Here is a 27,273-nt window from a genome sequence, read left to right on the forward strand (position 1 = left end):
GTGCAGGAACTACACATGCACCACACGCCCTTCCCACCACCAATGTCCTCTAGATTGGTTTAACAGAATTTTTTTTTTTAAAGGTAATAGAAGGGGGGTAGCGCCCTCACCTTCGGAACTCTGTAAGGTGTGATCCGCTTTGGTGTTGCCACTTCAGTGGTGACTCCACCAGTGACAGACCCGCTGCCCAAGGGCAGCTGGACTTTTATGCCACCTGACCCAACCAGCAGCTGATGCAAGAGGCTGCAAGATTAACTGCAGCCTCTCTCTGGAGAAAGGGTCAGGCAGGGGGTCCCAGTCCTTGCAGCACTTAGCAGGGACTTCAGCTGTCTTCAGAGACAGCAACCCAAAGGAGCGAGCAGCAAGTGCCTAGATGCTCAGATACTCACTAATACTGCAGTGAATGCAGAAGCCCATGCCAGAAATGTCCAGTCTATGTCAGTGAACTTACAGAGGTTTAGAAAGAGATATTGTAGGTTTCTACTACAGTAAGAGTCCTGTTAAAGATGACAGCTGAATGTTTTGGTACCCAGCATTATCTTATCTGGTGAACAATAATGTAAGCTGTATTACACATTCAGTGTACAGTATTTATGAGATAATAGATGATAGATGCATTTGGCACAGTACAACTAATTTCTTTCTGCACTTCTCCATTTTTAAACCAAAGCTAGTATTCATACTTCTGAAGTTAATCAGATACTTGATTATATGAAAGTCTAGATTGCCAAGATTTATTGAGTATTCTGTGTAGTTTTACTAGAATGGGTCGATATAGGTGGCAAATGACTGAAAGGCAGCTTAGTACAATGTGCATGTAAATCCTTGAGTCATCTGTCATCTGTCAAATGTGAGGGCAGTTACCAGTCCTCTTTTCCCTTGAGTTTCTGATCAGGTGTGCTTACCATTTTGGAAGCTATTGTAGATTGTAAACTTGCATGAACTGCTACTTAGCCACCTTACTGAACCAGACTTTTTGGTTATATGTGGTACTGCCCTATGAGTTGCATGGATAAATGTATTAAATTTGTATCCCACCTTCCTCCTAGAAGGAGCCCAGGGGGCAATCAAAAACACTACAAACAATCTAGAACATATTAAAACAAAGCATCTTTAAACACATTAAAACAAAGCATCTTTAAACACATATTAAAACAAAACATCTTTAAAAAAGCTTTTAAAAAAGCTTTAAAACATATAAAAAAACAATTCCAACACACATGCAGACAGGGATAAGGTCTCTTCTTAAAAGGCTTGTTGAAAGAGGAAGGTATTCAGTAGGTGTTGAAAAGATAATAGAGATGGTGCCTGTCCAATATTTAAGGGGAGGGAATTCCAATGGGTAGTGCCACAACACTGGTTCACTGCTTATATTGTACAGAATGCACCTCCTGATAAGATGGTATCTGCAGGAGGCCCTCACCTGCAGAGTGCAGTGATCGATATCTTTCAGGTATCCCAGTCCCAAGCTGCATAGGGCTTTGTATACCAAAACTAGAACCTTGAACTTACCCCGGTAGCCAGTGCAATTCTTTCAGGAGCGGAATAACATGTTGGCAATATCCTGCCCCAGTAAGCAGTTGCATCACCACATTTTGCACCAGCTGCAGCTTCCAGGGCAGCCCTACATAAAACACATTATAGTAATCTGACCAGGAGGTTACCAGTGCATAGACAACAGCGGTCAGGCAAGCCCAGTCCAGAAATGGCCGCAGATGTCTTCTCAGCTGAAGCTGGTAAAAGGAACTCCCTAAGAAGGGTATTTTAACTGGGCAGTTGTTGTCACAAACCAATGGGTCCAGGGTGGGCTTTTTCAGGAGCGATCAGATCACTGCCTCTTTCAGGGTGGCTGGGACCACTTCTTCCTGCAAAGATACATTGACCACACCCTGGATCCAATCAGTCATACCCCCTCAGCATGCTTTAATAAGCCAAGAAGGGCAAGCATCAAGAGAACACATTGCTGGCCACATTATCGCAAGCACCTTGTCCATGTCATTAGGCCACATCAACTGAAACTGATTCCAAGCAGTTGCAGCAGACGTTGCACTGGACACCTCACTGGGAAGTGCAGTATATGTGGATGGAGCATCAAGACTGCTACGGAGGTAAGCAACTTTATCCTCATTTTACCTGAAATATCATCTTACTCCTTATATACCCAGTAGATCACTGCGCTCTGCAGGTGAGGTGCTCCTGGAGATACAATCTTATCAGGAGGTCCATTCTGCACAACGTAGGAAGTGGACCTTTAGTGTTGTGGCACTGACACTTTGGAATTCCCTCCCCTTAAATATTAGACAGGCACCATCTAAGAACATAAGAACGTAAGAACATAAGAAGAGCCTGCTGGATCAGGCCAGTGGCCCATCTAGTCCAGCATCCTGTTCTCACAGTGGCCAACTAGGTGCCTGGGGGAAGCCCACAAGCAAGACCTAAGTGCAAGAACACTCTCCCCTCCTGAGGCTTCCGGCAACTGGTTTTCAGCAGAGCACAGCCATCATGGCTAGTAGCCATTGATAGCCCTGTCCTCCATGAATTTGTCTAATCTTCTTTTAAAGCCATCCAAGCTGGTGGCCATTACTGCATCTTGTGGGAGCAAATTCCATAGTTTAACTATGCGCTGAGTAAAGAAGTACTTCCTTTTGTCTGTCCTGAATCTTCCAACATTCAGCTTCTTTGAATGTCCACACGTTCTAGTATTATGAGAGAAAAACTTTTCTCTATCCACTTTCTCAATGCCATGGATAATTTTATACACTTCTATCATGTCTCCTCTGACCCGCCTTTTCTCTAAACTAAAAAGCCCCAAATGCTGCAACCTTTCCTCGTAAGGGAGTCGCTCCATCCCCTTGATCATTCTGATTGCCCTCTTCTGAACCTTTTCCAACTCTATAATATCCTTTTTGAGATAAAAGAGTCCATTGGCAACTATCTAGATGACAATGCTGTGATAAGTAGGAGCCAGCATGGGTTTGTCAAGAAAAAATCCTGCCAAACTAATCTCATCTCTTTTTTTGATCGGGTCACTAGCCTAGTAGATGGTGGAAATGCTGTAGATGTCATCTATCTAGATTTCAGCAAAGCGTTTGACAAAGTCCCCCACCTTTTGATTAGCAAACTCGTCAAATGTGGACTACATGGAAATACTGTCAGGTGGATTCACAACTGGTTGGAAAACCGTACTCAAAGAGTGGTCGTCGGTGGCTCTGCTTCGGACTGGAAGGAGATTTCGAGTGGAGTGCCACAGGGTTCTGTCCTGGGGCCAATACTCTTCAACATTTTTATCAATGACTTAGATGATGGGGTGGAGGGAAGCCTTATGAAGTTTGCGGATGATACGAAATTGGGAGGGATAGCTAACACAATGGAAGACAGGAATAAAATCCAAAGGGACCTGGATAGACTAGAAAATTGGGCTGAAATTAATAAAATGACATTCAATAAAGACAAATGCAGGATTCTGCATTTAGGGCACAAAAACAAAATGCACGGGTACAGGATGGGAAATACCCGGCTTAGCAGTAGTGCGTGTGAGAAGGACCTTGGAATTGTAGTGGGTCTCAAGTTGAACATGACCCAGCAGTGTGATGCTGCGGCAAAAAAGGCAAACGCGGTTTTGGGATGCATAAACAGAGCTATAGTTTCCAGGTCGAGGGAAGTAATAGTCCCACTATATTCTGCATTAGTCAGGCCTCATCTGGAATACTGCGTTCAGTTCTGGGCGCCTCATTTTAAGAAAGATATAGACAAGTTAGAGCGGGTTCAGAAGAGGGCGACGAGGATGATAGCCGGTATGGAGAACAAGTCTTATGAGGAAAGGTTGAAGGAACTTGGCATGTTCAGTCTGGTGAAGAGAAGGCTGAGGGGCGACATTACACTCTTTAAGTACCTGAAGGACTGTCTGTGACGTCCTCCCCTGGTTCTCCTTGTCAGGTTCCCACCTGCTTGTGGCTACTGCCTTTCACTAGGCACCACCAGGGATACCACCAGTCCGGACCGTCCTTTATATGGTTTCTCACTCCGCTCTAGCACAGATCTCACTAGATCCCCCTGCTAGGCAGAACCACCAGTCACGTCCTATAACCAATACTCCCAGAGACTTTGCCTGAGTCTCTCTCTAGCTGGTTACTTTTGTGACTGCGTGCTTATGCTGTTCCCAACCCCCTTGTATCTTTATAGATAATGCATACAACTCTGGGTTGCTCTGGATACTTGAATTGTTATTATTCCTCCTTTCACCGCTGCCACCATTAGATACTGTTTCTGTTCAGCCTTGGTAATTACCTTGCCCTCCCTTCTGGTATGTATATCCCCCAGCCAAGAATCAGGCCTTTGGTAAACCAAATAAGTATTTATTAAATATCAGAAATAACAAGATTAGTTTTAGAATGTTTCACAAGCGTATGGTTTCATCTATTCCTGTTTTGTACTTGACTTATTATTAATCAGAACTCCAACTCCCTCTTTCTCCACACTCCTGACCTCCACCCTCAAACACCTCTTTCTCCACACTCCCAACATCCACCCAGATTCAACTGTCATTCTTCCATTTATACTCCCAGCCATTCAAACACTCAGCCAATCATCCAGCATTCTACTGCTCATGTACTTCCCCCTCCTCTTTCACTCCACTTACCATATGTCTTCTATATAAACAGCACTTACCATATTTACACTATAAGCAGGAATATCACATCCCCCCCCTTAAAATAACAGCAAAGTATTATTCCTGCTCTAGGATTCATACGACGCGTTAACAATAAAAAAACAAGTCTCTTTGGGGAAAATGTCTTTTTTTGCACCCACGTCTGGGTCACGTCACTGCAGTCCCGGCCACCTGCCTTGAAAGTCCATCGGCCAACACATTGTCCTTGCCTTTTATGAACTTGAAGTCCACCTGGTAATCTTGTAGAGCCCAGGACCACCTCTGCAGCATAGTGTTATGATTTTTCATAGTCTGTAACCATAACAATGCTCGATGATCCGTCGTCACTGTAAGTCTTCGTCCCCACACGTATGGGCGCAAATTGCTCAGTCCCCACACGACTGCTAGGCACTCCTTTTGGACCGACAAATAATTCTTCTCCCTCGATGTCAGCTTGTGACTAAGATGTCTGGTGCCTCCTCTCTCTTGTAGCAAGACGACTCCCAGTGCTAGGTACGACGCATCCGTAGCCACGATGAATGGTTGCTCGTAATCTGGTGCTATTAATACAGGCCCTTGGCACAAGGCTTGCTTCAGAAGGTCAAAAGCCTTTTGACATCATCCGTCCACACCACACGCTCAGCACACTTTTTCCCTGTTAGCTCATGCAAGGGGGTTGCGATTTCCCCAAAATCTTTTACAAATTTACGGTAAAAACCAGCCACACCTAAAAATGGCCTAACTTGTTTCTTAGTTAAGGGGATGGGCCACGATTGTATTGCCTCAACTTTGCTCCATAAGGGGGTTATTTTCCCACTCCCCACCTTATGTCCTAAATAGATCACTTCATTCAACCCAAACTGGCATTTCTTGGCTTTTATTGTTAGCCCTGCTTTCTTAAATGCCTCTAATACTGCTGTCAGGTGTTGGACATGCTCAGGCACCGACTTGCTGAAAATGGCCACATCATCTATATAGGCCACTGCGAAATCTGACATGCCTCACAACACAGTATTAATTAGTCTCCGAAAAGAACTTGGTGAGTTCCTTAGTCCCATGGGTAAAGTCACAAACTCATATAACCCATCTGGTGTACTGAAGGCAGTTTTGGCTCTGGATTGCTTGTCTAATTCCATCTGCCAAAATCCTTTACACAGATCTATGGTAGAGATAATGGTTGCTGCTCCCAATAGCTCTAACATTGCGTCCACCCTAGGCATAGGATATGCATCTGGGACAGTAATTTTATTGATTAAACGATAATCAATACAAAACCTTGTGGTTCCATCTTTTTTCGGAACCAGTACAATACTTGAGGCCCAGGGACTGATGGATTCCCTGATCACTCCTAGTTCCAACATGTCTTCAACCTCCTTTCTAATTTCATTCAAAACTTTCCCATTCACACGGTACGGAACAGATCTGATTGGGGCATGATTTCCAGTATCAACTGAATGTCTGGCTATACTGGTTTGGCCAGGTTTATTGCTGAAGAGATCTCCATAATTTTTTAAAACTCTTAGAATCTCTTTCTTGACTTCTTCCTTCACCTCCTCCGACCATTCCAATTGATCTACCCCTCCTTTTGCTTTGCTTTCCTGTACCAAATCTGGAAGTTCAGGCCCACTTCCCTCAGGGAATAAGATAACTTGCAACACCTTTGCATCCCTGGTGTGATAAGGTTTCAACATATTTACATGAACCACTTTATGCTTTTTTAATTGGTCTGTGGTTATCACATACGTCACTATGTCAAGCTTTTCCCTTATGGTATATGGTCCCTCCCAGTTGACCTGTAATTTATCGTGTTTCCTGGGTATGAATGCCATAACCATATCTCCCACATCATACACACGTTCCCTGGCTGTTCTAGCATACCAGTAACTTTGCTTCTGCTGAGCTTGACTGAAATTCTTTTGCACAACTTCCATCACTGATGCTAATTTGTTGCGGAAGTCTAATACAAAATCAACTACAGATGTTTTGTACTCTCCCAGGGTCCCTTCCCATGAATTTTTTAACAGTTCCAAAGGTCCCCTTGTGATGTTCCTATATTAATGTATATATGGTAAGTGTTGGTTGTTTAGAAGATACATGGTAAGTGGAGTGAAAGAGGGGGAGTGAATGGGCAGTAGAATGCGAGATGATTGGCTGAGTGTTTAAAATGGCTGAATGTATAAAAGAGTGAGAATGAGAGTGGAATCAGGGGGGGAGAAGAGAACTGAGTGGGTTGCTTGGTGGGGTTTAGAGAGTTGTTTACCAGGAGGGAGGTGGAGTTCGGATTAGTATTGAGTAAAACCATATGCTTATGTGCCTTAAGAAGAAATCTTGTTAATCTTGTTAGCTTTGTTATCTGTAATAAATACTTAATTTGGTTTACCAAAGGCTTGATCCTTGGCTGGGGTTTCACAGACCAGAAGGGAGGGTAAGGTAATGACCAAGGCTGAAGGGGAACTGTAACAAATGGTGGCAGCGGTGAAGAGAATAACAATACCAGTATTCAGAGTCTCTGGGGATACTAGTATTAGGACGTGACTGGTGGTTGCCTAGCAGAGGGATCTGTTGAGATCTGTGCTAGAGCGGATAGGTAAACCATAAGAGAGTGCGGTCCGGACTGGTGGAGTCCCTGGTGGTGCCTAGAGACAGGCAGTAACCACGAGCAGGTAGGAACCTGACAGGGAGAGCCAGGGAAGGACGCATCACATGTGGTGGCAGTAGCGGTGGGATACGAACAACAGAGAATCTACATACGAACCAAAGAGAGTCCCAAAGTCACGTGGTGACAAAGGAGACTACGTCACAGGTGTTGGCTGTAGCAGTGAGATACGAATACTAGACAATCCCTAATAGTTGTGTGGCAAACAGAAATAACAAAACAAGATTACTTGTGAGAGTGACTGGCAAAGAGTGTGTGGCAAAGAGTGAGTGAACTCAAACACCATGGCTGAATACATAAAAATGAAAAGAGAGGAGCTGGTGGAGAAGTGCATAACATTCAATTTACCTCACGAGGGTAAAGGGGTAGATGAATTGAGGGTAGCACTTATAGGATTTGCAACTGCCCAGCAAAAACAACCTGTCAGGGAAGAGACCCCAGAAGGATATTTAAGCAATCCCGCTTATATAGAGTACTTGAGAGAGAAGTTAAGATGGGAGGCTGAGGAAAAAGACAAGCAGAGGGAGTAGGAAGCTGAGAGATTGAGGGTGGAAACTGAGAGAATGAGGATGGAGGCTGAGGAAAAAGACAAACAGCGGGTCTTTGAGGCTGAGGAAAAATACAAACAGATGGAGTTGGAAACTGAGAAGTTGAGAATGGGGTTTGAGGAGAGGGAGAAGCAACGAGCAGTGGATGCCGAATTACAAGTAGAAAAGTTAAAATTTGAAAGAGAGAAGTTTCATTCTGATGAAACAAGAAAGGACAGAGATGGAGCAAAAATAAAAATTACTCCAAAGGACTTTGCTGTCTATGAGCCTGGTCAAGATCCTCAAATTTACCTCAGCACCTTTGAAAAAGCAGCTCAGTTGTGGGGGCTACCTGAAGATAAATACATGCAGTATTTAACAAACCTGATTAAAGGGGAATTGGCTGAGGTATACCAATATTTCCCCTCAGATAGGCCCGTCACCTATGCTGAATTCAAAGAAGCAGTGTTTAAAAGATTCAGACTGGGGCCTGATTATTTTAGAAAGCTTTTCAGAAACTGCCAGATACAGACAGGGAGGTCTTTCGTGGAGCTGGGGGCAAAACTGATGGACATATTTGGGAAATGGCTGACAAGTGCAAAAGCTCAGTCTGTGGAGGAGGTGAAAAACCTCATGATATTGGATCAATTATACCATCAGTTACCACCAGAAATAAGGCTCCTGGTCAAAGACCGTTCGCCTACATCGGTGCAGGAGGCCGCAGAGATGGTGGATCACTTCGCCTCCAACAGAACTGGCTGGGTGGGGAAAACATCAAGAGATTTTAAACCCAGACCATATAATGCTGGCAGAAGGGATGTGGTACCACAGCGAGTGAGTCCTCCAGTAAAATCTGAAGGGCACAGGACACCCCAGAGTGGATCTGTGTACCCTAAAAGTGAGGAGAAATTATGCTACAAATGTGGTAGACTAGGGCACCTACGTTTTCAATGTGACGTTGCCAACCCCATTAGTAATCCTGCTCAGACAAGGACAGTGAAAACAGAGCCCAAGGCTTTAGAAACAGCAAAAAAGGTTCAGTTCTGCCAGATAAACTGGACAGAAGTAACAGACCTTGATTCAAGTCTGAGAGAGGAAGTGAGTGTACAAGGGGCAAATTATTGGGCATTGCTTGATACTGGTGCCGCTCAGACATTACTGAGGCCAGATTTAATAAAATATCTGAGCTAATATTACCTCAGGAAACTGTGACTATCCAAGGAGTGAGGGGTCAACCAGAAAGTTTGCCTGTGGCCCTGGTGGATATGACTTGGAGAGGCCGAGAGGGCCAATATAAAGTAGGCATTAATGCCCAGCAACAAGAACCAGTAATACTGGGAAGAGATGTAATGGGAGCCCAAGGAAAGATCTATGTAGTGACCAGACAGCAAATTGGCAGAGAAAAAGAAGCCATATTAAGGGGGGCTGAAACAAACAGGGTGGAATCTGTTAACCAGCCTCAGGTCACCATAGCAACCACTAGCAGGCCTGCTGAAGGAGACAAACTGTATCAAGTGGTCTCTGATAATGATGAGGCAGATCAATTCAGGGAAGAGCTGCAAAAAGATATAAGTTTGAAGCAGATAAAAGAACAAGCTCTGACCCAACAGATTCCTTTCACTGACAAACTGAGGAATCAAGTTGTGTGTGAGAATGGGATTTTATATCGACTGTGGATGCCTGCTGAGAGAAAGGATGAATGTGAACCAGTGAAGCAATTGATAGTACCTAGCAAATACAGAACCAGATTGCTAGAGGTAGCCCACGATGTCCCATGTGTAGGACATCTGGGAATAAAAAAGACCAAGAGGAGATTGGCTGCACACTATTATTGGCCAAACATCTCCAAAGATGTAAAACAACATTGTCTATCTTGTGGAATATGCCAAAAGGTGGGAAAAAGTGGAGTAAAGACTAAGGCACCCTTAAAGCCCCTTCCTATAATTGGACAACCCTTTTATAGAGTGGGAATAGATTTGGTGGGCCCTTTTTCCAAACCCACAAGGCATGGCAAGAAATATCTATTGGTGGTGGTGGATTTTGCCACCAGGTACCCAGACGCAGAAGCACTAAGATCCGTGGAAGCCCCTGTAGTGGCAGAGGCTTTATTAAAAATCTTTATGAGGCTGGGTTTCCCTCATGAAGTGCTCACGGATCAAGGCAGTGTATTCATGGGAGAAGTGATGCAATGTATGTGGAAATGTTGTGGTCTAAAACATCTAAAGACCACTACTTACCATCCCGCCACTAATGGGTTAACAGAGAGATTCAATGGCGTTTTGAAGGGCATGATCAGAAGCTATGTTCAAGATCACCCACAAGACTGGGATGAACGGTTGGGATGCTTCTTATTTGCATACAGAGAAGTCCCTCAGGAGTCAACAGGCTTCTCACCCTTTGAACTCATGTTCACTAGAAAAGTGAGGGGACCTTTGGGACTATTAAAAAATTCATGGGAAGGAACCCTGGGAGAGTACAAAACATCTGTAGTAGATTTTGTATTGGAATTCTGCAATAAATTAACATCAATGATGGAGGTGGTGGAAAAGAATTTGAGTCAAGCACAGGAGAAGCAACGTTACTGGTATGACAGAACAGCCAGGGAACGTGTGTATGATGTGGGAGATATGGTTATGGGGTTCATACCCAGGAAACATTACAAATGACAGGCTAACTGGGAAGGACCATATAACATCAGAGAAAGGCTTGACACAGTGACGTATGTAATTACCACAGACCAATTAAACAAAAACAAAGTGGTCCATGTAAATATGCTAAAGCCTTACCATACCAGGGATGCAAAGGTGTTGCAAGTTACCTTATTCCCTGAGGGAAGTGGGCCTGAACTTCCGGATTTGGTACAGGAAAGCAAAGACAAAGGAGGGGTAGATCAAGTGGAATGGTCAGAGGAGGTGAAGGAGGAAGTAAAAGAGGAGATTCTGAGAGTTTTGAAAACCTATAGGAATCTCTTTAGCAACAAACCTGGCCGAACCAGTATAGTTATGCATTCCATTGATACTGGAGATCATGCCCCAATCAGATCTGTTCTGTACCGTGTGAATGGGAAAGTTTTGAATGAGATCAAAAAGGAGGTGGAAGATATGCTGGAATTAGGAGTGATCAGGGAATCCATCAGTCCCTGGGCCTCAAGTATTGTCCTGGTTCCGAAAAAAGATGGAACGACAAGGTTTTGCATTGATTATCGGCTAAACAATAAAATTACTGTCCCAGATGCGTATCCTATGCCTAGGGTAGACGCATTCATAGGGACTTAGACTCCAATATTATAGCAGTTGGATTCAATGAAGCATCCAGACCACGGTCTTGTCCTCATTTATTGGATGAGTTTCAGTTGGTGCAGCTTGAGGATGTTGACAAGATCCTTGGACTGGTGCGGGCGACCACGTCTGTGCTGGATCCTTGCCCCTCTTGGCTGGTGAAAGCTGGCAGGACCGGAACCGCCGGCTGGGCCAAGGAGGTAATCAATGCCTCTTTGCGAGAGGGTGTGGTCCCTGACTGCCTAAAAGCGGCGGTAGTGAGACCGCTCCTGAAGAAACCCTCCTTGGACCCAGATAATTTGAACAACTATAGACCTGTGGCGAATGTTCCGTTCCTGGGCAAGGTTCTGGAACGGGTGGTGGCCGGCCAGCTCCAGGGACTCTTGGATGACACTGATTATCTTGATCCGTTTCAATCTGGTTTTAGGCCTGGGTTTGGTACCGAAACAGCCTTGGTCGCCCTGTATGATGACCTTTGTCGGGAGAGGGACAGGGGGAGTGTGACCCTGTTGATTCTCCTTGATCTCTCAGCTGCTTTTGATACCATCGACCATGGTATCCTTCTGGGAAGGCTCACGGAGTTGGGAGTTGGGGGTATTGCTTGGCAGTGGCTCCGCTCCTACTTGGTGGGTCGTCAACAGAAGGTAGTGCTTGGGGAACACTGCTCGACACCCTGGACTCTCCATTGTGGAGTCCCACAAGGATCGGTACTGTCCCCCATGCTTTTCAACATCTATATGAAGCCGCTGGGTGCGGTCATCAGGAGTTTTGGAGTGCGTTGTCACCAGTACGCTGATGACACGCAACTCTATTTCTCCTTTGCATCTTCCTCAGGTGAGGCTGTTAACGTACTAAACCGTTGCCTGGCCGCGATAATGGATTGGATGGGAGCTAACAGACTGAAACTTAATCCAGACAAGACCGAGACGCTGTTAGTGAGTGCCTTCTCTGCCCAGATGGTGGATGTTCACCCTGTTCTGGATGGGGTTACACTCCCCTTGAAAGAACAGGTTCGTAGCTTGGGAGTTCTTTTCGACCCTTCCCCGTCTCTTGAGGCTCAGGTAGCCTCAGTGGCACGGAATGCTTTCTACCATCTCCGATTGGTAGCCCAGCTACGTCACTATCTGGACAGTGACGACCTCGCCTCAGTCGTTCATGCTCTGGTAACTTCTAGATTGGACTACTGCAATGCTCTCTACGTTGGGCTGCCCTTGAAGATAGTTCAGAAACTACAGTTAGTCCAGAATGCAGCGGCCAGATTGTTGATGCGGACCAGAAGGTCCGCTCATATAACACCTGTTTTGGCCCGTCTGCACTGGCTTCCTATTTGTTTCCGGGCTAAATTCAAAGTGCTGGTTTTGACCTATAAAGCCTTACACGGCATGGGACCGCAATACCTGGTGGAGCACCTCTCCCAATATGAAACTACCCGTACACTGCGCTCAACATCTAAGGCCTTCCTCCGAGTACCATCCCATCAAGAAGCTCGGAGGATGGTGACTAGAAATAGGGCCTTTTCGGTTGTGGCTCCCGAACTGTGGAATGGTCTCCCCGATGAGGTGCGCCTGGCGCCAACGCTGCTATCTTTTCGGCGCCAGGTGAAAACCTTTTTATACGCCCAGGCATTTTAAAGTGTATTTTTACAGTATTTTATTACTATGTTGTATTCTGGATGTTGTTTGGTTCTCGTATTGTTTGTGTGTTTTTGTTTTTTGAGTTATTATATTTATTGTATTTATATATTGTGCCTGCTTTTACCTTTTATGTACACCGCCCAGAGAACCTTCGGGCTTAGGGCGGTATATAAATAAAATAAATAAATAAATAAATAAATCTCTACACTAGATCTCTGTAAAGGATTTTGGCAAATGGAACTAGATGAGCAATCCAGAGCCAAAACTGCCTTCAGTACACCAGATGGGTTATATGAGTTTGTGACCTTACCCATGGGACTAAGGAACTCACCAAGTTCATTTCAGAGGCTAATCAATACTGTGTTGCGAGGCATGTCAGATTTTGCAGTGGCCTATATCGATGACGTGGCCATTTTTAGCAAGTCGGTGCCTGAGCATGTCCAACACCTGACAACAGTATTGGAGGCCTTAAGAAAAGCAGGCCTCACAATAAAAGCTAAGAAATGCCAGTTTGGACTAAAGGAAGTAATTTATTTAGGACATAAGGTGGGGAGTGGGAAAATCACCCCCTTATGGAGCAAGGTGGAGGCAATACAAGCGTGGCCGATCCCCTTAACCAAAAAACAAGTAAGGGCATTTCTGGGTGTGGCTGGATTTTATAGGAAGTTTGTGAGAAATTTTGGGGAAATAGCAACCCCCTTGCATGAATTAACAAAGAAGAAGTGTTCTGAGCGTGTGGTATGGACGGATGAATGTCAGAAGGCTTTTGATCTACTGAAGCAAGCCTTGTGCCAAGGACCCATATTAATAGCACCAGACTATGATAAACCATTCATCGTGGCTACAGATGCATCGGACCTGGCGCTGGGAGTCGTCTTGCTACAGGAGAGAGAAGGCACCAGACATCCAGTGGCGTACCTGAGTCGCAAGCTGACGCCGAGGGAGAAAAACTATTCGTCGGTCCAGAAGGAGTGCCTAGCGGTCGTGTGGGGACTGAACAAGTTGCGCCCATACGTGTGGGGACGAAGATTCACAGTGACTACGGATCATCGGGCCTTGTTATGGTTGCAGACTATGAAAAACCATAACACTATGCTGCAGAGGTGGTCCTGGGCCCTACAGGACTATCAAGTGGACTTCCAGTTCATAAAAGGCAAGGACAATGTATTGGCCGATAGACTTTCCAGGCAAGTGGCTGGGACTGCAGTGACGTGACCAGACAGAGGAACAAAGAAAGACATTTTCCCCATAGAGACTTTTATTTGTTAACACGACGTATAAATCCTGGAACAGGAATAATACTCTGCTGTTGTTTAAGGGGGGGGAAATGTGATGTTCCTATATTAATGTATATATGGTAAGTGTTGGTTGTTTAGAAGATACATGGTAAGTGGAGTGAAAGAGGGGGAGTGAATGGGCAGTAGAATGCGAGATGATTGGCTGAGTGTTTAAAATGGCTGAATGTATAAAAGAATGAGAGTGAGAGTGGAATCAGGGAGGGAGAAGAGAACTGAGTGGGTTGCTTGGTGGGGTTTAGAGAGTTGTTTACCAGGAGGGAGGTGGAGTTCGGATTAGTATTGAGTAAAACCATATACTTATGTGCCTTAAGAAGAAATCTTGTTAATCTTGTTAGCTTTGTTATCTGTAATAAATACTTAATTTGGTTTACCAAAGGCCTGATCCTTGGCTGGGGTTTCACAGACCAGAAGGGAGGGTAAGGTAATGACCAAGGCTGAAGGGGAACTGTAACAAATGGTGGCAGCGGTGAAGAGAATAACAATACCAGTATTCAGAGTCTCTGGGGATACTAGTATTAGGACGTGACTGGTGGTTGCCTAGCAGAGGGATCTGTTGAGATCTGTGCTAGAGCGGATAGGTAAACCATAAGAGAGTGCGGTCCGGACTGGTGGAGTCCCTGGTGGTGCCTAGAGACAGGCAGTAACCACGAGCAGGTAGGAACCTGACAGGGAAAGCCAGGGAAGGACGCATCACACCCCTCACTTTTCTAGCAAACATCAGTTCAAAGGGTGAGAAGCCTGTTGACTCCTGAGGGACTTCTCTGTATGCAAATAAGAAGCACCCCAAACGTTCATCCCAGTCTTGTGGGTGATCTTGAACATAACTTCTTATCATGCCCTTCAGAACCCCATTGAATCTCTCAGTTAACCCATTAGTTGCTGGATGGTAAGTAGTTGTCTTTAAATGTTTTAGACCACAACATTTCCACATACATTGCGTCACTTCTCCCATGAATACACTGCCTTGATCCGTCAACACTTCATGAGGGAAACCCAGTCTCATAAAGATTTTTAATAAAGCCTCTGCCACTACAGGGGCTTCCACGGATCTTAGTGCTTCAGCGTCTGGGTATCTGGTGGCAAAATCCACCACCACCAATAGATATTTCTTGCCATGCCTTGTGGGTTTGGAAAAAGGGCCCACCAAATCTATTCCCACTCTATAAAAGGGTTGTCCTATTATAGGAAGGGGCTTCAATGGTGCTTTTGTCTTTACTCCACTTTTCCCTACCTTTTGGCATATGTCACAAGATAAACAATATTGTTTTACGTCTTTAGAAATATTTGGCCAATAATAGTGTGCAGCCAATCTTTTCTTGGTCTTCTTTATTCCAAGATGCCCTGCACATGGGACATCATGCGCTACCTCTAGCAATCTGGCTCTGTACTTGCTAGGTACCATCAATTGTTTCACTGGTTCACATTCATTCTCTCTCTCAGCAGGCATCCACAGTCTATATAAAATCCCATTCTCACACACAATTTGATTCCTCAGATTGTCAGTAAAGGGAATCTTTTGTGTAAGGGCTTGGTCCTTCAATTTGCTTCAAACTTGCATCCTTATCCAGCTCTTCCCTGAACTGCTCTGCCTCTTCACTAGAGACCATTTGATACAGTTTGTCTCTTTTAGCAGGCCTGCCAGGGGTTGCTATGGCGACCTTAGGCTCGATAACAGGTTCCACCCTGTTTTCTTCGGCCTCTGTTAAAATGGTTTCTGTTGCTTTGCCAAGTTGTTGTCTGGTCACCACATATATTTTTCCTTGTGCCCCCATAACATCTCTTCCCAGTATCACTGGTTCTTGTTGTTGGGCATTAATACCTACTTTACATATTTCCTCCTTTCCTCTCCACTTTAATTTTATCAGGGCCATGGGTATGCTTTCTGGTTCACCCCTCACTCCTTGGATTGTCACCGTTTCCTGAGGTAATATTTCCTCAGATTTTATCAAATCTGGCCTCAGTAACATCTGAGCGGCACCAGTATCAAGCAATGCCCAATAATTTGCCCCTTGCACACTCACTTCTTCCCTCAGACTCGAATCAAAGTCTTTTACATTTGTCCAGTTTATCTGGCAGAACTGAACCTTCTTCGTTTCTAACTCCCTTGGTTCTGTTTTCACTGCCCTTCCCTGAGCAGGATTACCAATGGGGTTGGCAGCCTCACATTGAAAACGTAGGTGCCCCGGTCTACCACATTTATAACATAATTTCTCCTCCATTTTAGGGTACACAGATCCACTCTGGGGTGTCCTGTGCCCTTCAGACTTTATTGGAGGACTCACTCACTGTGGTACCACATCCTTTCTGCCACCATTATATGGTCTGGGTTTAAACTCTCTTGATGTTTTCCCCACCCAGCCAGTTCTATTGGAGGCAAAGTGATCTGCCAACTCTGCAGCCTCTTGAACAGATGTAGGGGAACGGTCTTTGACAAGGAGCCTTATTACTGGCTACATACTGGGTATGGGTTTCTGTCACATAGAGGAGGGTACAGATTTGTTCACTGCTGCCCCAGAGGGTAGGACTAGGTCTAATGGTTTTAAGTTGCAGGAGCGTAGATTCAGATTGGACATTAGAAGGAACTTCTTGACAGTAAGGGCAGTTCGGCAATGGAACTGACTGCCTAGGGAGGTGGTGGGATCCCCTTCGCTGGATGTCTTCAAGCAGAGGCTGGACAGCTATCTGCGGGAGATGCTCTAGCTGTGGATTTCCTGCTGTGAGCAGGGGGTTGGACTCGATGGCCTACAAGGCCCCTTCCAACTCTATGATTCTATGAGGCGACCAGAACTGTACACAGTATTCCAAATGCGGCCGCACCACAGATTTATACAACGGCATTATGATATCGGCTGTTTTATTTTCAATACCTTTCCTAATTATCCCTAGCATGGAATTTGCCTTTTTCACATCTGCCGCACACTGGGTTGACATTTTCATCTTCATCTGTTACTTTTCAGCGCTTATTGCTGCCCTTCCTCTTTTAACAAGCCTTAGTAATGACCTTATCCCAGTCTGTGCCTGTGCTGGAATTACTTTTTAAGATGTTTTTAAAATATTTTAATATGTTTTTAAAGATGTTTTGTTTTAATATATTTTAAATCCTTTTGTTTTTAAGCTGTTTTAAAGTGTTTTTAGTTTTTTGTTTGCCGCCTTGGGATCCTTCTGGGACCAAGGGCAGGATATATATAAATAAACAGTGCCTTACAAGCTATTTACAGTGGGCCTCAAAAGGGTCTAAAACTCCCATTTCCTGGAGTTGACGTCAACAGATCCCTGACAATACGAAAAAGCTCCACTGGACAGCTACTTGAGGATGCAATGTGATAAATGTGATAGTGTGATGCATTATGTTTCCTGAATTACCTTAACAAGGCAATATTATATCTATATCATCTATACCTATATCATCCAAACACTTATAACATTATTATGTTAAAGAAAACTGACAAATTAAGCATGGTTAGGATATATTTTTATTAAGCAAAATTTATCTGGAATAAATATTCTCCCAATCATGGAAGTAACAAAGGCACATTGCTTTCATTTGGACAATGGTATTCATTCATTCATTCATTCATTCATTCACTGGCAATCACTTGTGGCTGAGTAAGATGGTCTTCCAAGATAAGGTCTTTAACAGCTTTACTTTATCCGTATATAAAAAAAAGAAAAAAAGGAATATAGCATCTGGAGTCCAGTCTCTTTTCCCTATCTGCTATTGTAGAAGACACTTCCTATGTGAGGCACAGTGGGAAGATAGAAAAGATTACTTTTGACACAAAATGCCAAAAGTAGGAAACACAAAAGGCAGCTAAAATTAGATTTGTTGAGTTAGGACATTAATCTCTCACAAACGGCAAGCACTGTGAAGAGGGAATTCTATGAGTCAGCAGCCTAAAATATCCCACAGACTCATGTACATTACCGGCTATGGTTCTTAAGCAAACAAATCAGGAATGATTTCCAGAGGTATAGCCATGTTAGTCTCTTGTAGCAAAATACAACAAAATTGTCTTGTGACACCTTAAAAACTAACAAAATGATTAAAGCATAAGCTTTTGTGAACTACAGTCTACTTCATCAGATGCAGGAAGTGTTATCCTGAGTTACAGATGTGTATATATACATACAGTGGTGGAGACTGTAAACAGTGAGATTAGGAAATGAAATATGGAAAGTACAGATGGTAATACAAGTGACCTACAGCTGTATACGTTAGTAGCAAAATAGTACAGCAGAACTAGATATTCAAGAGGAATTAGGCAGTATCTGAGAATTTGATACCAAAAGGTCTCATCTTTGCCTATATTCAGTCATACACAATTTTGATTCATGCTTATTTGACCTTTCAGATCTTTTAGCCTAAATACTATTTTTAAACTTGCATCTGCAATCAACATCCCATACAAGTGAACAACCACAAAAGCTGGTGATAAATTTGCAAGCTAGTGCGACTTAACAATTCTAATTTCTCCCAGATGCAGCCAATTCTGGAAATTTAGGAATATTTATCCAGCAGTTATACTTATCCAAAAGGGAAAGCTTTTAGCCAGTTATACTGAAAAATGTATTTTTTCTATTTTCCCCTTATCTTCCATCCGCCTACTGAAACTATGTTGAAAAATACATTACGTGTCAGTCAGCAAGAGCCATTTACACAGCTAAAGAATTATCCCCAGGAGAATGCAAATTCTACTTGCTTTCTTCATTTGCCTTAAAGGACAACTACCCATTGGCAAAATTTAAAACAACCATCATGGCTCGGCACTGTGACCACAACTAGCATATATAGCACAAATCCTCATACAATCTCAGCCTGAAGGTCACAGGAATCTACAATATTGCTGCCTATGTCCTGAACCATTATGTAGATTTCAGACATTTGAAATATCTGAGATCCCAAAGCAATATGTTCCAGAGAGGTTATGAGGAAGCTGCATCTCCTCAGAGAATGACTGTGGTGTGTTTTTTCTCCCTAGAGGCAGCTTATTGTTATTTGGAAAAGTTTGAGCTCCTTAGGAAAAAAGGACCTGGTTAATTTTTGCCCCAAAGAGGAAAGCTTAACGAAGACAAAATTATGATCTCAGAAGTCATCTCATATAGAGCCTGGGAACCGAGAGGGGATGGAACAAGTCAGGCTGCACAAACTATTTCAGCCTAGATCAGGGATGAGAAACCTGATGACAGTTGGAGTCCCACAACATCTAGAAGGCCTCAGGTTGCCAATCCATGATCTAAAGCCCAAAGAGTGCACTCTGTCTTTTGATGGCTAGTAAATCAGCTTTTAAAATAGTTTTTAATCAGTAACCTGCTGTTTTTAAGTTTTAGGTTTGCTATTCTCTTGATGTTTTTCATCCTGATATTTTTTTTATTTTTCTATATTTAATGATGTTATTATTGCAACATTATTTTAACAGAAGAGTGAAATATAAATAGTAAGTAACAAACTAAGTGATGCATTGGTCCTGAGACAAAAGTCTAGACTCACAGGTGATTTCTAGATACCTTCTGTCACTATTGCTGTTGAAAGTCCTGTCCTCCCTATCAGAGACAGAATACGGAGGCAGGAAGGGTTTTTTCCTTGGGTGGCTTTTCATCTGAACCAAACAAAAGTGCCCTCCCATTCTCAAAATGCCTGCCTGACATTAACCAGGAAATGAAAGCAGCAAGTGCATCTCCCAGAGCAACAGCTATTAAGACAATGAAAAATTGGCAAAGCATTCTGTAGAAAGCATGCATTCAATCTGAGCCAGAAGAAGCTACATAAGAAACTTGCCAGGGACATAACTGCTAAAAAGTACAAAATGCTGTCCTAAATGTTTGTGAAATGCAGCCTCTGTATCGAGTATGCTGATTTACAGATCCATATTGACAGATAAAGGGTTTTCAAAGGCTACACTGCTTTAGCCTTCTAAACATGCATCTGCCTAGAGACGAGGGTTTATTACCCATACATCTCAAACACACAAGTTTACATTTGAGACAAAGGACAGGGAAAAAAGGAGAAAAAAATAAGTTTGCACATGGAAAATGCGAAGTGTCATGGTTGATTACTTACTGGAGAGTATCAATCTATCCACAGACTGAAGCCAAGAAAGCAAAAAAGGGAGGATTAATAACTCACTAAAAAGGGTTTCTTGAAGCAGTGGTGTAACTTTATTTGCAGAGATACCCTCCTATGCCTGCTGAAGTATTATTCTATTTACTCTATTAGTATAGTTTGCCTAATAAAATGTGTTCGGGGGGGCTCACAGGAATAAAATATTACAATATCATTGTAATACAATATAAAAACACACTGCAGCAAAAAAAAATCCCATGAAAGAAAGGACGAAGGGTTATATCCAAGAGTGGCCTTGCCAGCAGAAAGCATCTCTTTCTGGGGCATTTGCTGTTTTTTGGCCATCACTGGAACACTTCATATCATATCCCATACTTTTCCAGAGGCTCCCCCAACCCCCAGGAGCAATTTGTGGTGGAGTTGCAGTATGTGTGTGTGCTCTCCACTAGCACAACACCACCATCAGAAACATACAGCAACATTCATCCCATTGCTCCCACACTTAGTCCTTTGATCTCATCCTTTTGGCTCTAAGAAAAAAGACAAGAAGAACAGCATTTAACAACAGCGAGATGGATCTTTGTTAAGTTACTAAGGAAGATTTTCTAAGTACAAGACCAGGTCAACACTGTAACAACTGCCTAAAGAGACTATGGAGTACCTTCTGTTGGAGGCTGTCAGAAAAGGGAAGCATGGGACAGAGATGCTTGAAATCTCAGGCCAGGGGGTCCTTTCACTGTTCTATACTTTGAAGAAGCATAATAGACTTCTGTTGTGCTTTAATTGTACATGTATTCTACTTTAACTCCAAGATAATTTGCAACAGAGCAACTCCAGAGAACTGTAGCTAATTTGCATACCTATGGGCTTGTAATTAATGTCATCCACATAACCTTTTCATGAACACACCTGACGCCAGACAACATTTTGATGTCATGTCACCTTGAGTTTACTTTTTTCTTATTTTGAAATTGCTGATCCCCAGAAATGGGAAGCTTGAATACAAAGCTGAAATAACAGTTCTCTATGCAAAAAGGAGTACGACGTATTTAAAAATAGTTCCTCCCTCAGTTGCAAAACTTGTTGACACCCCTATTTGGAACTTCTGGAATTGTTTGACAGACAAATGTTAGGAAACATACCAGTATCATGAAAAAGAGAATGAATGGAGTAAGGGTGCCATGGGATATCAAAGGCAACTTTGCTCAATGTGCCATGTATGAACATACAAAGGTGTCTTATGCCAAGCTTCACACCTGGTCTACCTATTTATTTAATCAGATTTGTATCTGACCCTTCTATTGTAATCAAATACTCATATGTCATTAGTCCACTACTGTCTACTCCAACTGACAGTAGCTCTCCAGTGTCTTAAGCAATTGTCTTTCCTAGCCTTGCTCTTCAAGATTCTCTTAACTGGAGATGCCAGCAATTGAATCTGGGTTCTTCTGCATGCAAAGGAATATGCTCTGCCTCTGAGTTGGGGACCCTCCCAAACATTTTATTAATTTAACAGAGCATTCAATGCACATACTAGGGATGGGGAAGAAATTTGATTCTGTTTGCATTCAAAGCTAAATTTATCAAACTTGCACTTTCCAAAACCATATGAGAACTGAAACACAGCCGTCCTTCAAAATTCACACTTATCTGAATTATGCAATACAGTTCTCCAACCAAGTAATGTTTACAAACATGCATATATTAGGGCAAAGTGCATAAAAATGAATATATTAATGAAAAGAGCATACACAAATGCATTATATTGGGAAAAACTGCTTGCAAAAATGTGTACATTCGTCAAAACTGCAAACAAAAAATGTGTTTGTTAGGAGAAATTCTCACTAAAATGCTGAAGAATTTCCAAGAGGATTTTAAACAAACCCACGCAAACTGCTGCAGAAATGTGGAGAACCAAATTTAAATTGGAAAAATGAGAAACTGAGTAAACCGAAATTGACAAATCATTCTATCCCTAGCACAGACAAAGGGGGTTGTATCCAACTAAGAGCATACCCACTGAAATAAATGGACCCAAGTAGGTCATGCCCATTAATTTCAATGGGTGTTTTCCAAGTACGACTAACAATGGAATACAACCCACAATAATCTATTTGCATAATTTTTTATTGTCCTTGCATCTCCCACCCCTGTAACAATACATGGAATCAACTCACTTGATGCAGAGCACTTATTCATAATTAAGACGTAAACTCTTCCATCTACTTTTGAAATGAAAGGGGATAGAACTAACTAATATGAACTTTTTCAAATGTAAAGTGTGTTATTCTCTCTCTCTCTCTCTAATGCACCTGTGTGTGAGTGCGTGCACACGTTTGTTTTACAAGTTCTCTGGGTATAGTACTCTCATGGACATAGAACAATTCCCAGCCAGGCCACTTCAAAAGTAGTTGATCAACACCACTTGTCAGCGCTGCCACCTTCCACAGATGTTGGGCTTGAAGTAGGTGCATCTTCAGAGGCTTGAGTTGGAGCATGGGGGACTCTAAATATGAGAACATGGGTGAAAAAAAAATAGAGCATAACCAGGAAAAAAATGAGACAACCTGCTAGAATTCTTAGGCTATTGATAATTTCACAGCTTAGCACTCATTTGACAACTCTGTCTGCACATCAGCTTCCTCACAGCCATAATGCTGCCAAATGGAAAAGCTCAAGGGCACATTAATTGATGGTTGGGATCAATTACAATGGCAGAAAGTATCAGAGAGATTATATTACTTCCATTTGGTGGTAAAGTGATGGTGCTGTAGATAGAGCTAATTTATGAAGTTAATTAAGTACAGGGATCTCCTTTCAGAATGAGACATGATGTCTTTATGACTTAACGGTTCTATTTTTCTCTCTGGACCATTAGGGAAAATGTACGACTAATGCAGAAATCTGATCCTATTGAACTACAGGGCTGTCTGACAAAGCTAACAGGAGGAGGTAAAGGCAGCTAAATTCCCTTGATTATGGTGATTGCTTCAGATATATCTATCCACTGATGAATAGGCATGAAGGCATAATATGAAAAAAATTAAGAGAATCAAGATTTCTCTTGGTTTTTAGACAAAAAAAAATCTGAAACCAGAATCCCAAATATTGCAGACTCTGGGTCACACACCAATCCATTGTTCAAACCATAAGTAGTTCTCATGTAGTCCTCTGAGGCTGCAACTAAAAGTTACAGAAAATGTCTGGCTACTGCCTTAAAGAGCAGTCTTCTACAAGTCTTCAAAGTGAGTGATGTCATCATGGACCAAGTTTGCCTGCCCCTACAAGAGGAATCCAATGAAATGGAAGGAAACTCAGAGCATCACTGTGTCACATCACACTTTTTAAAAAACTAGATATGACAAGGAGAACTGAAGGGGTAGACACAAGTCTACTGTCTTCAGGCAGCCACACATGTTCCATAAGTTCTAGTCTTAGTATTTTGCTTAATCAAAACACTGAACAAATGTAACGTTATAGACAAGTACAAGGAATGGGAAGTGAGTCAAAAACCTACACTGCAGATCTATTTGCTCTCAGTCACATACCCTCATACAGATTAAAAGCAACAACCTATGTTACAAAATGCCAGAATTCAATGTGTAACATTTGCTCACTCAAACATTTGAGGACTGTTTAAATTTATGCTTATTTCAAAGTAAAACTTTCATGGCCTTCTCCGTTGGCAATATTCAAGTCCCAGACTCCGAAAAAGTCATTGGTATGCAATCATCTCCACGCTAATTACATAAGCTGAGGGGGAAAAGCAAATGGGTGGTCTATACATTTAATCTCACAGGCTTTCAAGGAAGCTACCCTCTGAAGCATATCAAACAAAGTCTAAACAAGTCTTATAAATGCTCACTTGCGTTTTCAAATCCTGCAGTTAGCCTTATTCATGCAGAACATTCTGAAATATTTTTAGAATATGTCTCCTGAAGAAAGTTGGATTACCTTGAATAGATACTAGTTAATAGACCAGAGGGAAGGCTCTGGCTTGGATTTCTGAAATATTTCTTATTTACTTCTAAAATATTTCTCATTTATCTTTTTTTTCTAACAGCAAACTCATCTGATGAATGCTACCAGAATTGTAGCCAAAATGGGGTGACTAAGAAACAAGTAGGTATCTGCAAGCTCAGGTGAATCCCAAGGTTTGTAAAAGTACAGGAACAGAGGAACTTACCTTATACTGAGTCAGACCCACTGATCCATCTAGCTCAGTACTTTGTACAATGACTGGCAGGAGGTCTCTCTAAGCCAGCCTTGGAGATGCCAAGGATTGAACCTGGGACCTTCTACATGGAAAGAAAGCCACTTTGCTATGGCCCTTCACTCAAAATACATTATTTTAAAAAGTGTACTAAGGAGGCAACAAAATAAAATAAAATCCCCCCCAAAACCCAACCACACCATAACAGACCAATAAAGATGTAGAAAGCTCAGTAGCCATGGAGTATAGAGTGACAGTTGAAAAAGAACAGAATGGGGGAGGGGAAGCTTGCATGGCTGGAACAAAAACACTGCTTTTAGGAGGAAAAATACTCTACTACATTTTATTGCAGGGTTCACTTGTTTCTTACTTATTTCTAACATTTCTATCCTGTACTTCAGTGTCCAACTGACACTGGCAGGGAAACTGGCAGTAATGTCTGAGACAGACACTCACTCTCAAAGACAGGTAAAATGGTACTGCTGCATTGTGGGAGCTGCTTTTCCACTTAAAGCAGCAGTTCTGGAGTCTGTGAACCAGGCACACACACACACAGAAATCAATTTCCAATGCAATAAAATCAATTGTATTTATTTATTTGTGAGGGTCCATACCTTTTGTCAGATTCTCAAAGGGGTCTGTGACCCAAAAGGTTAGGCAGCAGTGACCTAAAAGTGTTGTGGTGATATTGAAAATTCAGCAAGCATATGGGTGGGGCTATGTAGGTGATCTTTCCTGTGAAATTTATCTGTGGTGCCAATTCTGTGGGAAAGGTTCACACAATTTAACAATGTGGTGGAGGGACTTTAAAATGGAAAAGCAGTTCCTTCAATTCTGAAGTAACAAGTAAATGGCACAAAACAAAAAGGCATGATGGATGTTCTAATGATATGTAGCAGTCAAGAAGATGAAACTGTTCTCAGTTGCCATTGAGGCGAATATTGTTAGTCTGAACACTAAAGTTCAGTGAATAAAGACCAAACTTTCAGGCTTTTTTCTTGGATTCTATCTCTAATTTGTTGAGTTCTCTTGTATTATGTAGTCAGATAGCAAATAACTGGATGAGTAGTTCAAATTAATATGTAAAATGCAACCCCCTTGCTTCTTGGCCCTCATGGCTTCTGAAGGGCTGCCATGTCATAATGCTGCAGAAGACACAACTGGCAGAATTGCTACTGTTTATTACTTAAAAAGTGCCTAATATGTACTAGACACTGTTCAGAAAGATTTTTTTTTTAAAGCAGAGAAGTCCCAGCTTGCAGCCTCATAATAACAACAATAATTTTAAAAAATGAGACAAAAGGGACAAACTGAAAAAAAGGGAAACTTTGCATGTCTTGAGAAAATGAAAGTGATAGGATAGGAAAGAAATTAATAAAGTCATGCAATAAAAGAGATACAAGAGAGAAAAGATCAATTTTTAAGAACTATTTCCTAACTTGAAACAAAGAGACCAGCTGAATCTGAGTTCTACAGATAATGTATCATAAGAGAGAAAGCACAGAGACAGGGTAGCACTGAGGAGTTCAGTAAGAATATTATTGATGGAAAAGAAAGAAAGGTAAGAAAGGGCACGCAATCTAAAAGAGATTTGACGTTTTAAATGTTTAAACTTGATATGAAACAGAGGAGCCAGTAAAGGGACATATATAGGGGTGTAACATGATTAAAGCATGAAGATAAATTAAATAAGCAGAGGAGTTGAGAAGAGAGACAGCAGAATAAGCTGAGAGACGTGACCATCAATGAACAAAACACCACAGTGCTCAATACAACATAGAATGAGGGCCTAAATAAGAGTTTTAGAAGAATCAGTAGGTTAAAAAGGATGAATATGAGTGTGTAATAGGGATGTGCTAGAATTCTCTTGAATTCAGATTTAGCACCAAATTTTTCAATGGTCCGTATATTTTCTATCTTTGCGGAGAGATGCTGTTAGCAATGAAGTTCAGTGGCTTTCCCCAGACGCCGGATTTTCCTCTCGAATATTCCCTTGAATACATTGTTCTTTTATTGATTTAACTTGCAGTACAGTTCTCCCTCTCTCTGTGCCGCCCCCATCCACTCGAATAAGTCAAGCAGAAGAAAGAAAGTAAAGTCTCGCCCATGTTAAGGACTCAGGGCTTGCCAAGGAAGGGGGGGGCACTGAAAGCTGTTTTTCTCTTTTCCTTTGCAAAAAAGAAAACATCCAGTCTCTGCTAATGTGGTAACTGGCCAGCCTCAGTCACAGTGGAGGAGGAAGATGTAGCAAAGCTGCTTTCCTTTCCTTTATCATTATTTTCTTTCAAAATTTCAACATTTTCTCCCAAAATATTGGTATTTTCTTTCAAAATATTTTCTTTCATTTATCAATATTTCCTTTCAAAATAACAATATTTTGGAAGAAAATATAAATATTCTTCTGAGGCCCTTCTCCAGGTCCCCCCCAATGGAGGCTTGGAGGGTGGTGACAAGGGAGAGGGCCTTTTCAGCTGTGGCTCCCTATCTGTGGAATATGCTCCCCAGTGAGGTCTGCCTGGCACCTTCACTGGCATCTTCTCGGCACCAGGTAAAGATATACCTTTTCTCCCAGGCATTTGATAGATTGAGATGGTTTAATATGCTGTCAAACCTTCCTGTGGCTGTGGGGGTGCCATTGCTATTGTTTTGTTGTTGTTTATTATGTTTTTATAGTGTGTTTTATTTGTTTTTGTTTTAACATGGTTTAAGTCGCTTGGGAACCTTTGGTTATCAAAATAGAAATGGACTGCCTTCAAGTCGATTCTGACTTATGGCGACCCTATGAATAGGGTTTTCATGGTAAGCAGTATTCAGAGGGGGTTTACCATTGCCTTACTCTGAGGTTGAGAGGCAGTGACTGGCCCACTGAGCTTCATGGCTGTGTGGGGATTCGAACCCTGGTTTCCCAGGTTGTAGTCCAACACCTTAACTGCTATACCACACTGGATATCAAGCGAC

At 42.4% G+C, this 27,273-nt stretch overlaps 1 protein-coding gene across 6 annotated transcripts in view; it reads right to left on the reverse strand.

Moving 5' to 3' along the window:
- The window catches only part of ARHGAP26 (Rho GTPase activating protein 26), a 421,406-nt gene that overhangs the window by 36,909 nt on the left and 357,224 nt on the right, over positions 1–27,273 (reverse strand). The window contains exon 21 of one of the 6 annotated variants that reach the window (XM_061616983.1): positions 17,539–22,608. The exons of the other annotated variants lie outside the window; for them this stretch is intronic. Coding sequence (XP_061472967.1) covers positions 22,518–22,608 — 91 coding nt within the window. The 3' untranslated portion in view covers positions 17,539–22,517. Of the gene's footprint in view, positions 1–17,538; positions 22,609–27,273 lie in introns of those variants that run through there. 6 annotated transcript variants of the gene reach the window in all.

This window comes from Rhineura floridana, chromosome 3, assembly GCF_030035675.1.
Source record: "Rhineura floridana isolate rRhiFlo1 chromosome 3, rRhiFlo1.hap2, whole genome shotgun sequence".
NCBI classification, from domain to species: domain Eukaryota; kingdom Metazoa; phylum Chordata; class Lepidosauria; order Squamata; family Rhineuridae; genus Rhineura; species Rhineura floridana.